This window comes from Geotrypetes seraphini, chromosome 15 (assembly GCF_902459505.1).
Source record: "Geotrypetes seraphini chromosome 15, aGeoSer1.1, whole genome shotgun sequence".
NCBI classification, from domain to species: Eukaryota; Metazoa; Chordata; class Amphibia; order Gymnophiona; family Dermophiidae; genus Geotrypetes; species Geotrypetes seraphini.
The window spans coordinates 8,241,979-8,258,682 of NC_047098.1; the positions used below are offsets into that span (position 1 = coordinate 8,241,979).

The 16,704-nt window shown below is 40.7% G+C and overlaps 1 protein-coding gene across 5 annotated transcripts in view; it reads right to left on the reverse strand.

Annotated features, from left to right (window-relative positions):
- Positions 1 to 16,704, reverse strand: part of FHAD1 (forkhead associated phosphopeptide binding domain 1) — a 100,098-nt gene that overhangs the window by 42,454 nt on the left and 40,940 nt on the right. For all 5 annotated transcript variants that reach the window (XM_033922978.1, XM_033922977.1, XM_033922976.1 and 2 more), the window contains exons 13-18: positions 16,397 to 16,513; positions 14,058 to 14,250; positions 13,103 to 13,173; positions 9,704 to 9,841; positions 4,934 to 5,032; positions 2,328 to 2,417 (exon numbers count right to left, since the gene is read on the reverse strand). In XM_033922978.1, coding sequence (XP_033778869.1) covers positions 2,328 to 2,417; positions 4,934 to 5,032; positions 9,704 to 9,841; positions 13,103 to 13,173; positions 14,058 to 14,250; positions 16,397 to 16,513 — 708 coding nt within the window. The remainder of the gene's footprint in view (positions 1 to 2,327; positions 2,418 to 4,933; positions 5,033 to 9,703; positions 9,842 to 13,102; positions 13,174 to 14,057; positions 14,251 to 16,396; positions 16,514 to 16,704) is intronic.

Genomic DNA, 16,704 nt, shown 5'->3' on the forward strand with positions numbered 1-16,704 from the left:
AAGAGGAGCTAGGACAACCTGGTCAGGGATTTTAAGAGAACGTATGGTGTATGTGTGTATCCCTGTAAATTGTGTTTTAACAGACCTGGAAAAGACCAAAAGGTGCCTGGGGGTGTGGCTATGTGATGGGTAATACCGCTTGGCCCGGTCATATGTTGACACTGTCCCACGCTTTCTTGAATTCAGATATATTTTTTGTCTCCACCATCTTTACCGGGGCACTATTCCATGCATCTACCACCCTTTCGGTAAAAACATATTTCCTTAGATTACTCCGGAGCCTATCACCTCTTAACTTCATCCAATGACCTCTCATTCCGGAGTTTCCTTTCAAATGAAAGAGACTTGACTCATGTGCATTTACATTATGTAGGTATTTAAATGTCTCTCTCATATCTCCCCTCTCCCGCCTTTCCTCCAAAATATACGTATTGAGATCTTTAAGTTTGTCCCCGTACGCCTTATTATGAAGACCATGCACCATTTTAGTAGCCTTCCTCTGGACTGACTCCATCCTATTTATGTCTTTTTGAAGGTGCGGTGTCCAGAATTGTACACAATATTCTAAATATGGAGGAAGTCATCAATGTGGGCTATGGCTAAGATGGCGTATTTCACCATAAGTTGGGCTATTTTAGTGCAAGGTCTCATTTTATGCATTGAGACCTTGTGTTAAGATAGTATAATTCGTGTCTATATGTGGTATTGCGCAGTAAGATAGTAAATGACAGCAGATAAAGACCTAACGGTCCATCCAGTCTGCCCACCAGTCCCCCTCATTACTAATTCATGATTAAAACATGAACATGGTCTTTTTTTGGCATTTTTGGGACATAAACTGTAAAAGTCTGCCCGGCTGTCATTTTTGTTACCTGCCTTGAACATTTGGTTCTAAGAAGTTTCAAGTTTATTAGGTTTTTATATACCGCCTATCAAGGTTATCTAAGCGGTTTTACAATCAGGTACTCAAGCATTTTCCCTGTCTGTCCCGGTGGCCTCACAATCTATCTAACATACCTGTGAAGTGAAGATCATTGAAGAATTAACCTTAACATTATGTAAAGATACATTTTTTTGAGATTTTGATCTATAAGAAATAGAAATAATTTTCAGGCAGAAATGACACTTGCAGCTTTTATACCCCATCAGCTGCGCTTATCTAGAAAAGAGACAACTAACCTTTTTGGAAAATATTTCAGCTCCCTCTCTCCAACTTTCTCGTGTTATGAAATCTCCCCTTGCAGATCATGAACCCTTTCATACCATCTCTTTTGCTATTGCACTACCAGCATTGATGCATTGGAGCCCAGGGCAGATAAGGCGTGGGCCTGAATTAACTTTGCTAAAGGGCCTCCTTGTTATGCTGAGACCCCATGCAATTGCCCCCTCCCCAAAATCACCCCTGACTACCATTTCAAAGCCTCCGTCATGGCAGCTGTTGCCGTCCCAGCTTCCCTTCCTACCTGCAGCCTCAGTAAACTCAGGAAATCAGACGGCTACAACTCATTCAAAATACTGCGATCAAAATGATTACCAATTCAAAGAAATATGATCGCGTTACCCCGCTACTTAAAAATGCCCATTGGCTCCCTATCCCTCACCGTATCACCTTCAAAATCGCCCTACTCACCTTTAAAACACTCATATCTAGACATCCAGCTTCAATGCTAAATTACTTATTCTACATGCTCCCTCTAGAAACCTAGATCTTCTCAAAACTTATTTTTTATCCCGTCCCTCAAGACCTTCCATAGGCATCATATGACTTCATTCGCCGTTACAGCACCCCTAATTTTAAACTCCCTGCCCTCCTATCTCAGGGAGGAATCAAACATTGATAAAGTTAAAGGAGCTTTAAAAAGCTTCTTCACTGACTCAGGACTCTTTCACTGTTTCTGTAAAGGTAGCTTTGAATCAACTTTGTCCCCATCCTTTTGTGATCTTTTCTGATTATATTGCATTTCACCCTCGGCCCTTTTGTTTCATGTTCGTTTGTTTGTCTTGTCTATGTCTTGGCTTTTGTTAAATATTTTAAATTTGTATTCCCTCATTTTTAACTGTATTGTATATCGCCTAGAACAGACATGGGCAACTCCGGTCCTCGATGGCCGGAATCCAATCGGGTTTTCAGGATTTCCCCAATGAATATGCATGAGATCTATTTGCATATTCATTGCCACAGTGTTGAACCTAAGACGCCAGGATGGCCTCAGAATATTTTTTTACTGGATAAAAATCCATTTTAATAAAAAACGACATGCTAGTTTACTGTTGTGTTGAAAAGAGTGACAAATCGCATAAAAAATAAAACTCTCCAAGACAGTTACCTCTTGTTTTTTAGATTCCTCCATACTTTCTAGGGCTTCAGCAAGATGCGAGTTTAAAGTTTCTATTTCATGTATTTTATCTTCCATGTTCTCCATTTCAAAACAAATAGATGAGAAAAAAAATCAAGACATTCTATCATCCATTATTTTAACATGTGGTCACAGATATAATTAATGCAGCAATTCACATTACAAAAACCTGAGCTGTCACCAACAGTTGTTTGGAAACCTGTATCAGGGACATAAGTGGGGTTATTGTGTTAATATTATGCTCACAGAATCAACCATAGCAGTTTATCACGGCAGTGACAAACTCTTAAGGACTAGAAATGGTTCTGCTCTTTGACTGGCAGGTTATAAAATCTTTTTTTTAAATCTTTTTTATTCTTTTTTTAAATTCTTACATCAAGTGAAATACATGTAATACATTCAATTATGAAAAAACACTTGAAATTATTATTAAATGTTCTTACAATGTGAATTAAATAAACCCTTTATCAGAATTTTATATCATATTAATATTACAATAGTTTTCCCTCCCTACCCCTTCTATATGTTCTATACATGTGTTATTATATCTGATCAGTAGAATAATTTGTCAATGGTCCCCATATTTTATTAAATTTTTTAATATAACCTTGTTGTAATGCCAATACTTTTTCCATTTTATATAAATGACAAATTGAATTCCACCAAAAAGTGTAATTCAATTTAGTGTAATCCTTCCAGTTCTGAGTAATTTGCTGTATGGCGACCCCTGTTAAAATTAATAAAAGTTTATTATTATTAGCTGAAATCGGACTTTTTGTTCTCATTGCTGTTCCAAATAATATTGTATCATATGATAGTCCAACATGATTTTCTAATAAATTATTAATTTGGGGCCAAATTAATTTCCAAAAGGAATTAATGCAGGGACAAAAGAATAGTAATAAAATATAAATAAAATAAAATAAAAGGTTATAAAATCTTTAAAAAACAAATATTTCCAGCATTTTCAAGACAAGCCGAGTGGGCAATTTACGCAAGTTAACTGAAAATGTCCACACATTGCCCGGCCATAAAGCAGGTGGGATCCAGTTTCAGTCACACAGGGACATAACATGTGCAAGCCTTGTGGATCTCTATTCAAGTGATTTAACTGGCCAGAAAAGCTCCTGCCAATTAAATTGCCTGTTTAAGGCTAACTGCTCATTTTCAGCAGACCTTAACCGCTGAAAATGACTATTTAGTGTCACCCTGAAAACTGGCTGTTTTGGGAATGTTCCAGGAGGGGAGTCGGCAATTATCCAATTAACCAGCCAAGGTTAACCCTGGACAAACCCCAGCATTAAATATCCAGGAATAATGCCTCTGGCGGTCAGCAAAGTCTGAATCAACCCCTATATTTTCATTTTTACTTGCATCATTTTCAAAAGAAAAGTTCCCATAGGAAAAAGCAGGCGCAGATTTCTTCGCGTTCTTTTTCACAGGGCAATTTACAAATGTTATTGTATTCAGCTAAGGAATGTGTTCCTTGTCATTTTTGCTTATTGAAAATATAAATACATTTTACTTGAATAAAAAATTATATGCATTGCTCTCAGGCATTCTCAATGGCAGCATTTGGGTCAGGGGAGGAAACGGCAGCTGTGGCAGTAGGTACAAAGCTCTGCAGGGAATTTTCCCAGAGAGAATAATCAAAGCCAAACTGCGCCAAAGGGTTTGTAATAACAGAGTTTGTTTACCCCACCATTACTAAGCACAATGTGATACTTAGAAAAAGACTATAGACCCAGTCTAAATTTTAATCAATATTAAATGCTGTCGTAAATTCTATCCTACTTCTTTCCCTCCCACAAAGACTTATCCACTCTGTGTAGCAAGGGCTAAAGGTTTCCCAACTGCAGGATAAAAGGATCCACTCATAATTCTTATCAAAGTTATTATCAGTCATATACTTCTATTGACTTTCATATGCAGTAAAACCTTGGTTTGCAAGTGTTTTGCAAAACATTTTATCAAATTTTAACTTGATATACAAACACGGTCTTACAATACAAGTACATACAGTATATGCACATCATAACTGAGCCGATGGTTCTTCTCTCTCTGACGCTGCGGGAGTGTAGTGACTATTCTAAACGAGCGAGGTCTTGCAATACGAGTACGTATAGTATTTTGTATGAAAGTTTTTGGATTGTGGAACGAATCGTCCGAGTTTCCATTATTTCCTAGGGGAAATTTGCTTTGATATACGAGTGCTTTGGATTACAAGCATGCTTCTGGAACGAATTACCAAGGTTTTACTGTACTTCTAAAATTCAAAAGAAGTGTCCCAAACTCTCTGAAACTGAGGATCCAACCAGGGCTGGTGTTAGACATGCTGAACCCTTGGCAGAGTCCAGTACAGAAACTGGAGAAAAGGCTCCATAACTTCTTTAAGCTTTGCAAGCTTCAAATGCAGGCTTAGGGCTGAATCCTGGCTGCCCACCCTCCCCTCCCAACACCAGCCCTGAATCCAACTGATTGACCAGCAGAGCTACCTAATGCACCTCTTAATTCCCCAGTTCTGTTTTCTGTTTCTATAGGAAGTCCACCCAAGGTTCACTGCACCTTCTACCCACCTGTTGCATAACATATTCTAGTTCTTCCATTTTTTTCTTTTCTTCTTCAATGGCTTCTGCCATTTTGGTTTTTTCCAAAGCAACAGCATCATCCAGTAACTGAAAAATCAGAGACTCTAGTGACTCATCTAGAAAAAATGTCACCTCTAGGCATTGTGCATACCACTGTCATGATGCCTCATCTCCCCCACTCCCCCCCATTCCAACTCTGAGGCCTGTACTCCCATCCCCCCATGCTTCTACTCCATGACTTAGGCCCAGATGCACTAAAGTCAGCAGTCGTTTTTTAAATCGGTTTTTACTGAACCATGTGGTTTTCTTTTTTTTTAATTTTTAATTTATTCATTTTTGAAATCTTACAAGTGAATTAAACATATTATATCCAATTTTCATATATTGTATATTACAAACAAATCATCTTGTAATATAGAATATATACCCCCCTTTTTATCAATATTCCTAATTCCATATGATATACATTTCCCCCCCCACACACACATATCTACTACCCATGTGCTAAGCTGTCTGATCATTAGAATAATTAGTCAATGGTTCCCAAACCATGTGGTTTTCTGCATGATCGCTCATTCTCCGATCCAGCCATGCAAGTCAGGTAATTAACATTGAAATGCCATGTAAACTAGCAGAGCGATTGATGCTCTAACATGGCTTCTGATGCACACACAAGTGTGATCACTTTTAGCGATCCGAAAAAAGTGACTGATCAAGACCAGTCACTTACGTGTCCTACCGATAATTCAGGCCTGAAATTAATATATTTATACCAGTGAACAGCAAACACAACAACAAAGGTGACCCGAAGGCAGTTTCTCCTGTTTGTTTCCAAGCATTAATATATTTATAACATACCATACCCTTTTGTTTTCGATGGGCACAGATGCTGTGTGTGTGTTACAATATCTGCCCCATTATAAAAAAAACAAAAAAAACCCCAAAAAAACCACGCAAGCCGAGCTGACCCCCCCCCCCGATGATGCGCCACTGCACCCCACCCCACCCAACAACCGTGGGTCTCTGAATCCCCCAACGATGATGGCTGCCCATGCGACAGCGATGCACCCAGAGAGAAAGGTGGGATGCCCAATTTCTCCTGCCTCAAAAACCCAGCTGTGCATCTAGGCCACCTGGACCCCCCATTCCCCCAAATTCTCCTCCACGCTTCCCCTAACACCACCCCCCCCACCCTATACAAAGATCCCCCTCCCACCACCTCACCAAGACTCCAAAAGACAGCCCTGGTGGCCTGAAGGATATGGTTCAGAAACTCCCCAGCTCAAGCAACCCCCCAGACCCCCCCTCATTGTAGAAGCTGGAAAGAGAGATGCCCATTACCTCTTGCCAGTAGGCCCACCTCTTCGAAATGGTGGGCCTTCCCCTTCCTGGTCAATCAGAGTCTTAGGCCCCTCCCTAGTGCATCCCAGGATGCACTGGGAAGGTGGCCTAAAGCCCTGATTGGTCCAGTTACCTAAGGCCCCTCCCATAGGGTTGCTGAGGCAGGAGGACCATCCTTCCTGTCTCTCTGGGTGCATTGCTGTCACAGAGGTGGCGGTCATTGTCGGGGGGTTCAGGGACCCACAGTGCAACGGCTGTGGTTGGGAGGGGGGCTGGCATGACTTAAAAAAAAAAATGATAACAGATATTGTGTGTGGATAACACGCACAGCATATGTGTCCATTAAAAATGAAAAGAAAAAAAAAAGGTTTCTTGCCCCCAAACAGCTGACTGGCAGGAGCTGTTTCAGGGCTTCCCCTGCCGGCTCTGTGCATGTGTGAGAGTTGCTCACAGCAATTCATCGGCGAGATCAGATGAGGATTACATCGAACATCCACTCAAATCATCTGCAAGCAAACTTGTTTGAGCATCAGCTGCTCTTTTGGAATCAGCCAAAAACCGGACCACAGCAGACCCACGCAGTCTTACCGACCCTGTTTAGTGCATCTAGGCCTAAATCCTTTCAGTGGGTGAGCATGGGGACTGAGGCCCAGATGTTCAAAAGCTTTCTGAGCACGTAAGATTGGTTAAAGCCACTCTTACTTGCAAAAAAGGGTTCTCCGTGGCTGCTACCAATCTCCATAGCAGCCACCGAGAACCCTTTGGAAATGCATTACAAGGAGCTCATTAGTATTATAATAAGCACTGTGTGTAATGCTCAAAATGGAACACCCATTTTTATGGGCAAAATTTTCCAGCAGGTCAGGAGCTGCCAATAACCGTTTGTGTATGCGTTGTATGCCTGTATGTCCAGTGCACACAACACACAGATAACAGCAGCTTAAAAAAAAGCAAGCCGCAGCTGAGCCAACAGCTCTGCCAGATCATCTGATTAGGGCTCCGGAGCTGGGATCAGCTGAGCCGGCAGGGGAAGCCACCAACAGCTAAGTTGGCAGGACTCAGCTGATCGGCTGCTCTGGTGAGTCCTCTCTCCTCAGCTGTTCAAGGCTTTCCCTGCTGGCTCAGCTGATCGCGGCTCCAGCAGCTGTGGCAGGCAAAGAAGCCTGTATGACAAGAGGGATGGGGAAGTTGTGCCTACAGCTTTGCTCTTCTGAGCAGGCACCAGATACAGTTCCTCCCCTCTTTTACGGGGCTACTCTGCATAATTAGCATGTTATTCTGTTGCGCATATCCTGGCAAAAGAAAATTGCTCTCAACCTGGCTTTCTTTGCTGGGTTAGCTAGAGCTTTGTGTATTCCCCACTGAATCCATTTACAGGCTCCACCCCTCTGGGCCTGCAAGCAGAGGCTTAGTCATTGGCTTTTGCAGTGGTACAGTGAAGAATTTATGGTCTAGTATTGAAGTTACTTATTTTACTGTGGTGTCCTGTTGTATGAAATTTAATAGGGGGTGTCATGGCTATAATTTTAAGTCTATTGTTGTTTTAATGTTGTGAGTGTTTTTATTGTAACCTGTCTAGGTAATAGGCGGGATACAAATGGATTAAGAATTTAATCTAATCTAATCTGGTATTTGTGCGTTGCACTATGCCTACAAAGATTCAAGGCAACTTACAGTACAGAAAGGAGAACTGATAGTACATTGCATAGAAGCTAAGATAAATATTAAAATACAGACGTGTTAGGGGAAGATTAAGACCTATGGGATTTCTCGAGAAAGACTTGTCGTTCCAAGTGGAGAAAGAGGAGGAATGGTGTAGCAAAGAGGAGCCGTGGCAGGTACATTATAGGAGCATTTAGAGGAAGAATAGACTGTTTGGAGGGAGTGAATGAAATTTGTTAGTTTTCTCTTGGGAATGAGTGGAAGTCTGTTAGTTCTAAGTCATTGAAATGTAATTATGAATGTTCAATTTTATAGAAACCATTTAGAGTATAAAAGAGTTGTCATGAGGCGGATGGAGTCTGCTACAGTCATTAACTGGTGTATGCTGAGTTCTTGGTTCCAGGGTTGAAATAGATCGAAGAGTTCGGCGTCGAAGAAGGTTGGACTTAGTTGTTGGTAGAGCATATGGAGTCGAAGAGAAAGGTCTTTAGTTTATTACGAAATGCGGTGTGGTTAGGTTCTGGTCTGATGGTTCTTGTGAGGTCGTTCCAAGTTTTCACACCTGGGAATGTGAACATCGATTGAAATATTTCTGTTTGTATTTGGGGTTTTTTGTTGTGGGGAGGATCAATTGCATCCTGTCAAGATTTCTGCGTGAAGCGGACCATGCTGAGAATAGGTGCATGAGTGATGCGGCAGAGTTTCTGTAGAGTATGTGGTATATGATGCAGGATGTTTTGAATAAATGGATACATCTGGAGAAGGATTGCTGGTCTGTGGAGGTGAGGGATGAGCAACAGAAAATTTGCTGCCCTCTCACCCTCCTTAGACAAGTAAGCCTGTTTGTAAAGCAAGGCCTGGCTAATATATATCTTGTATTAGGATATGCTGTACTTTTCACACTTCCACCCAAAAAGGTAAACATTCTCTTTGAAAAACACACTAATGAAAATTATTTATTCAAGCCTTTCACTATCTTTAGAACAATCGTCATCATTCTGGATGATACATATCTCGTAGCAATCCTACGCTGACCTCCTTAGACCTTCATGCCAGACAAATGTTTGTTCACCAGGTTACTATCACTTTTGTTCAGGTTTCTCCCTAATATTTCTTCCAAAAGAGTGAATTTAATATCAGGAATACACTCCTAAGTCTTTTTACTCTGGTTGTGAACAGCAGATGGTGTTGGTATCTTTTCTATTCATTATAAGATTCTGTTGCTTACTTGGATGCAACAGAATAACCTCCTCCAGAATGTAACTTCTCCTCCCTCTCTGGTTATTCTAGTTCTCTAAATTTTTCTCTTCATTTTGCCTCTTCCCTCCACTGGAGTTCCTTTCTACCCTAACTCTTGTTAACCGTGTCGAGCTTTATGAATGTAGAGATGATGCGGTATACAAACCCAAGGTTTAGATTAGATTAGATTAGAACATATTACCAAGGATATGTACTCTTCTGGGCCAAATATAAGACAAACCTAACTATAAGATTTGGCAGTAGTGGTGATAGGATGGGCTCCATCATTTGGCAGTGGTGGTGATAGGATGGGCAGTATCATTCAAAAATCTAGGGATGAAATCTGACTGTATTTAAATATCATGGCTGAAGGAATACTACTGCTAATATTATTTCTATAGTGATACCAGTCGTACGCAGCGCTGTACAGAGCCACAAAGAGGAATATTTTTATATACTTATGATGTACATGTATCAGTGATTCTCCTAGGGAACAGTGACCATTAAGCATTTTACCTTTTTGTTCTCTTCTTGCTTATCTATACAAAATTGCTCCATTTTGTCTTGCAGCTGTTTTTCATGCTTTGCTTGCAATTCATCCAGTTTTTCCTGCATCAGAGAAGTCTGGTGTTCCTGTATTTCGTTCAACTGCATCTTTAAAAAAAAACAAGACCTTAAGTAAGAAAGGAGAAATTAGGTTCTTACCTGCTAATTTTCTTTCCTTTAGTCCCTCCAGACCAGCACAGAATGGATGGGTTTTTGCTCCGCTGCCAGCAGATGGAGACTGAGACATTGACTTTTGGCTGCAGTACAAGTGGGCTGTGCAGTCCCATCTACAGTCTGACAAATAACCAAGCAGAAACTAATTAGGCTGAATAATAGCATACCAACTTCACACTCACATGGAGAAGACAAAGGAAAATGTCTGAATCAGACTGGAACACACTGTTGGATACTGCTTAGAACAAGAACCTTCCAGCAACGCCCCGCAGTTTGCCAGCTAAACCAACCGAACCAATTTCCTCTGCTCTTAATATATTCCCCAACATCCAAGACAACAAAAACCCGTAGAAAAAAAAATGTAACTCTTCGTGAGAAAACACTGACAAAATGACAGGGTGGGGTCTGTGCTGGTCTGGAGGGACTAAAGGAAAAAAAATTAGCAGGTAAGAACCTAATTTCTCCTTCTTTATTGTCCCTCCAGATTGGCACAGAAATGGATGGGACGTTCCAAGAGCAGTACCCATCATGGGTGGAACCCTCTTAGTGCCACTACAAGAACACGCTCACCAAATACCGCATTCCAACACGCCTAAACATCCACATGGTAGTGGCAAACAAAGGAATGGAGAGAAGTCCAAACTGATGCTTTAAAAATATCCACCGGAGGCACAAGCGAACTCTTGGCTGAAGCGGCCACCATCAAGTGCAACACCCCTCAGGTCAGATGGACCCCCAAACAGGGCCCTTCCAAGCTCAGTCTGGCACTAGAACAGGGACAAGGAGCCCTAAACAAATTCCAACAGCCCTAACAAGAGGAGACTGGCACAGCTCACCTACCACCTGCTGGAGACTGAGAGAAGATTGCTATAACCAAACATTTGGTCTCAGTCTCTACCTGCTGGTCATGGTGAACTATTACCCATCAGTAAAGCTTGTACCGGTCTGGAAAGGTGACAAAGAATTTGTAGTTAACACGTAGTAAAATCCTGCCTTAAAATAGGTTAATTGCAAATTTTAGCACACTTTTAGTAAAAGGGTCTCAAAATTACTTACGTGCAGCAGATGTTCTCCAAGGACAGCAGGATGACAATTCTTACAATCGGGTGTTGTCATCATTCAGAGCATGCATGGGAAATCTTCCTAGCATATTTCCAGAAGCTTTCCTGTGGGACTAAGTCCATCTAATATGCACAACTTATAGAATTCATTTCCAAGGGGAGGGAGATGGATATGTAAATATATTCATTCTGCTGCAAATAAGTAATTTTGTTTTCTCTGAAGGGATATGTAAATATCTTCATTCTCTGAAGACAAGTGGGATGTTATCTTCATACAGTTGGGAATCCCTAGCTCCCAGGCTGCTTTAAAAAATGTAGGGAACACCAACAAAGCCCACAACTGGTAGGGATCTGTAACCGAACAGCCAGCTTCCTAATTACATATTTTTCTACCTGGAACTGAAAGAAATGGGCCTAGGAAATTGGAGTTGGATTCTAGACCCCAAATAAATTCTGAAGGAGGTCTGATCAAACTATCACATTGGGAGTCCTGTTCCAAACAGTGGTAAGATATGAATATGTGGACTGAAGTCCATGTTGCAGCTTTACAGATTTCTTCTATGTAGGCTGATCTCAGTGAGCCACCAAAGCAGCCATGGCTATGTAATAAGCCATGACATGACACCCTAAAGTCAGCCCACTCTGGACATATGTAATGGAATTGCAGTCTGCTAGCCAATTTGAAAGAGTGAATATAAGAATAGCCTTATTGGGTCAGACCAAAGGTCCATCAAGCCCAGTAGCCCGTTCCCACGGTGGCCAATCCAGGTCACTAGTACCTAGCCCAAACCCAAAAAGTAGGTAGGTACTAGTGTTTTGCCTATCACAGCCCTCATCTTGGGTCAAAAGAAATAAAAAGCTATGTTTCAAGTTATAAAAATAAAAAGCTGGGTGGACTTTCTCTGGGCTTTTATCCACTCCAGATAGAAAGTCAAGGCTCTCCTGCAATCCAAAGTGACTTTTCAAGTCAGGCTCTGGGGACTGTGTTTGAATTGGTTTTCTTCTCCACCACCTCCACCGGGAGACAGTTCTAAGCATTCACCACCCTTTCCATGAAAAAGTGTTTGCTGAGGTTACATCTGAAACTGACCCCTTTCACCTTCATCCTATGCCCCCTCATTCCAGAGTTAGAGAATCACCTCATGTGTATTTATACCATGTAGGTATTTAAACATGGTATAAATGCACATGAGGTGAGAACGATGCTGACCATGAGAATTTTGTGGAGGGTGCTAAAACCACAAGCTTGAATTGAGCTAAGTTGCTACTGTTTTTTCTTTTCCCTGTGCAGAGCAGTGGACTTTGCTCCTGTTTAGAAAGTTGCATTTTGTTAAGGTGGAGTTTTTTGTTTTTTTTTTGCCAGTGATAAGATTAGGAGCGGCTAAAAATCCTTGGTGGATTGCCATGTTATAATTATATATCTTGAGGCTTTTTCTCCACCATTTTGATTAAATGTATGTTTCTTACGGGTGCTTCCACCACTGGCTGATAACATATGATTAATTGTTTTTGAATTTAAACATCTCTATCATATCTCCCCTCTCCCACCTTTCTTCCAAAGTATACAGGGGAGTGTGGCAAAGTGGTTAAAGCTATAGCCTCAGCACCCTGCGGTTGTGGATTCAAACCTATGCTGCTCCTTGTGACCCTGGGCAAGTCATTTAATCCCCCTATTGTCCCAGGTACATTAGAGAGATTGTGAGCTCACAAGGACAGACAAGGAAAATGTTTGAGTACCTGAATAAATTCATGTAAACTGTTCTGAGCTCCCCTGGGAGAACGATATAGAAAATTGAATAAATAAATAGTATGAACAGTTTCAGTCTCTGATAACCAGAGCTGCTATTGTGATGTCATAAAGCCTCATTCCACCAATGCCTAAGAGCCAACCTCATCAGTGATGTCACAATGGCTTGACTGTCCTATACTCAGCTCACTTTTACTACATTAAGTCTGTCTTGAAGTTAAGCCTTGTGGTGTATCAATCCTGTACTATTGGTACATTTGATACCTTTTTCTACCTAGACAAAATTGGACTTCTCATCTACACCATCTCGAATTTTATTTGTTTCATGAATGAAGCCCACTTTTCTGACATCAGATCTCTGCTAATAGCACTTCACCCTCTCCTTACCTCAAGATTCTCCGTCTCAGTTCTTGATTGCTGAAGATTTTCCTGCAGACTTTTAATATACAACGGTGTTTCTGTGTGGGAAGGTAGGAATAAATTAGTGCCAAGTTCTCAGAATGTTGCAAATATTAGCAGCCGATTTTAAAAATGATATGTCCAGGTTTGGTCATTCTTTGTACTGACTGCAAGTGTCATACCAATAAATACAGCATATTCTTCATTAATGTATTTTTATTAATGATTGCATGTGTTATGGTAGGGATGGGAGGGAAGGGATTAAATTTTATGTATTACTGTTAAATATGACAGATATTCAAGTGATGTATTTAAATTTCAATTGTCAATTTATTGATACACTTGTTGTAAGAGGTAAAAATGAATAAAGATTTATAAAAGTATTACAGTTGCAATGTTAGGCCACTTGAATAATTTAAGAGTCATTCCTGTTGTCCTACCAGAGCAGTCCACACATGTGGATATTTGCTCTCCCACCAGCAGATGGAGACAGGAAACCACTGACTGAAAGCCTTCTCCCTAAAAAGGATCTTCTGCAGCCTGCAGCCAGCTAGTATTTCTAAGTCCCCAGCAGATGGTAGGTAGCCTGATAGGCAGGTCGCAGAAGGTCCAGATTTTGGTTATCTACCATCTGCTAAAGAATGAGAAATACTATCTGGCTGTGGACTTCTAATGATCTTATTGATTTTCCCAAAGAAAAATAAGACCTCAAGTTCACGCAGGCAGCCAATTAAATCCAGGACTACATCAGCCTGCCTGAAAATCTGGAGTCACTTGGAAACCCTAAAAGTGCATTAGAAAGTGAATAAAGAACATCAGAGCTGGATGTAAATCTATGGATGACACGAAAGAGCAGCGACTCCAGATAGGAAATGGAAAACAGTAAAATTAAAATGTTTTCTGTACACATGAACATTTGATCTTATCAGAGGAAGACATGAACCTTTTAGACTGCATGTTTCAATTCCCAGATCCTGCAGGAGATGCTCTGCCTCTTCCTGCTGGGATTTTACAGTATTTAGGATCTCTACTGTAGCTTTCTGAATCCAGAAGAGTGAAGAGTCAACACATAAATTATGAATCGTACTGATCTCCCTTTCCAGATTATCTGTGGAGCAAGATATCTTCAAGGAAGCCTAAAAAGTAAACAATGATAATTTAAAAACAACCTCACTAGGAATCATATAATATTTAGATCATCATACTTTTCTATTTGAAGTAGTCTCTTCTCTATGCATTCTGGATTTGAGAGGGCTCATTCCCTACCCTATGCCCTTGCCTTAAAATACGTGATAGGAGGATCAGGTGGACTGGGTCTGTAATGAACTTTTTCCTAGACCATTTTTTACAGCCCTAGATGTCTTTCATCTATGAGGGTTCTTTGAAAGAGTTTTCTCACTTTCATATTTTCATGGGAAATGGTTAGGGCGGGAGAAGCATGTCATAGAATGTCATGTAACTAGTCAGTCGGGCAACCTTGGTTTACGAGCATAATTCATTCCAAAAGCATGCTCGTAAACCAAAATACTCGTAAATCAAGATGAGTTTCTCCATAGGAAGTAAGGGAAACTCGCTTGATTGGTTCCCCAATAAAATAACATGGGTGGTCTTAAAAGTTAGACAAAGAAATTCCTCTACGTTTAAAAGTTTCAGAAAATTACTTTTGATTTCTGAATATACATTAACATTTTATAACATATCCAATATTCAAGAGAATCTACAATTATTAACAGGGTGCTGAAAATTAGTCAGCCTTAGAGGAAAGAAAAGCTCTCCCTAAACTGACAGGTTCAAATTTCATGACTTTAGCCCACAGAAGCCTTCCTAGAAAAGGAGGAGGAGGGGCTGGTCTCCCCTTCTCTACACTAGAGACTGCTACTCATTTCCAGATGTTTTAGAATTTCTTTAGGTTGCAAAGATATATAATATGTTTTTCAAAACCCATTCTTTTGTTCAATACACAGCCACACATTCACTCCAGGGGCCCCAATTCATTCATAATTTTCATTTATAACTCGGCCATTCATACTTAATGCATTTTATATCTTAGTTTAGGACACGTTATCTTCCTAGCCAGTCTAAAACACATCTGGTATTAATTAACACCACGATGCTGAGAACAAAGACTTGGAAAACAAAATGGATTCCAAAGACTGAGAAGATATAGAAAAGACAGAGAACCAAAATGGATTCCATGTATCCTCTGGTTTCCTTCATGATCTGGCCCAACAGCAAAGTACATAAAAAGAACACCATTCTTTCCCTTATATTAATCTATAGTGTGTTTTTCTGGCCTTGGCTTCATTTATATTCAGATTTTTATTCACCTTTTTTCGTACGCTTCTATTGGGTGTGGCCTTAACTAGCACATATGCTTGTATCTAACTAGAATTACCCAGAATCATACGAAAAACAGGCGCTTTTGTAGAAAAACTCCACAAAATTACTGCACTATCATGTTCTGATATCCATTCCATTACCGTTCCATAAACATCACCCCCTACTGGCCACGAGCCACTACTCCTCAGTATTTCTTTTGCATTGCCATGGTCAGCAAAACCACACATTTCCAATCATGGCCATGTGCAATTGTGACCTCCCATCCTAGGGCTGCAAGGTCCTGCTGATACTCCCTTAACACTCCTTGATCGTCAGTGGGAAGACTCTTTTAATCGCTCTTCACCAGGCCCATAAATGGAAAAAAATAGTTACCTGAGCATAAGCCCCAAACCAGGCTTCAAGCCCCTCCTCCAACCTTTTTTGCAAAACAAATGCATTGTCCTTCATAAAACACCCCCCCACACACATCTTCTTGAACCTCCCCAAGTTTATCCCTACAACCCGCAATCTTGAGAGGCCAGCCATCTCACCAAACAGTGTCTGCTGATTTAAATTCAAATTTAATAGGTTTTTATATACCGCCTATCAAGGTTATCTATGCGGTTTTACAATCAGGTACTCAGGCATTTTCCCTCTCTGTCCCGGTGGGCTCACAATCTATCTAACGTACCTGGGGCTATGGAGGACTGAGTGACTTGCCCAGGGTCACAAGGAGCAGTGCGGGGTTTGAACCCACAACCCCAGGGTGCTGAGGCTGTAACTCCAACCAATGCGCCACACACTCCTCCTTAGTCTTATCTTTATTGCACACACATGGGATACTGTAGCTGAATAAACGGGGGGGGGGGGGGGCTTAGCAATCTGTAAGCCAATGAGAATGTTTCTCAATTTATAAGTAATCTTACCATTAAGATTCCTGAAATAATACTATTCCTACCTCACCTGACATTCTTTCAGTGCCTTCCTCAGTGTTTCGTGTCTAGTATTATCCTGCAGGGCTTTTGTTTTCTCATGGAGTTTATTTCTTTCCACAAGGAGGTTCCTCAGTTTTTCAGTTATCTGTGACAGAGATGCAAAAGCAGAGGAATAAATTAAGACCAGGCCCTGGTATCTCCCCTGGTACCTGCTTCTATAACTATATATGATTGATTAAAGTGGTGCTCAGGATGCACTTACCACGTTCTGCTTATCATATAAAATATATTTAGCTAACACTTTGTGAGCAAAAATTAATTATGCCTTTTGAAGCA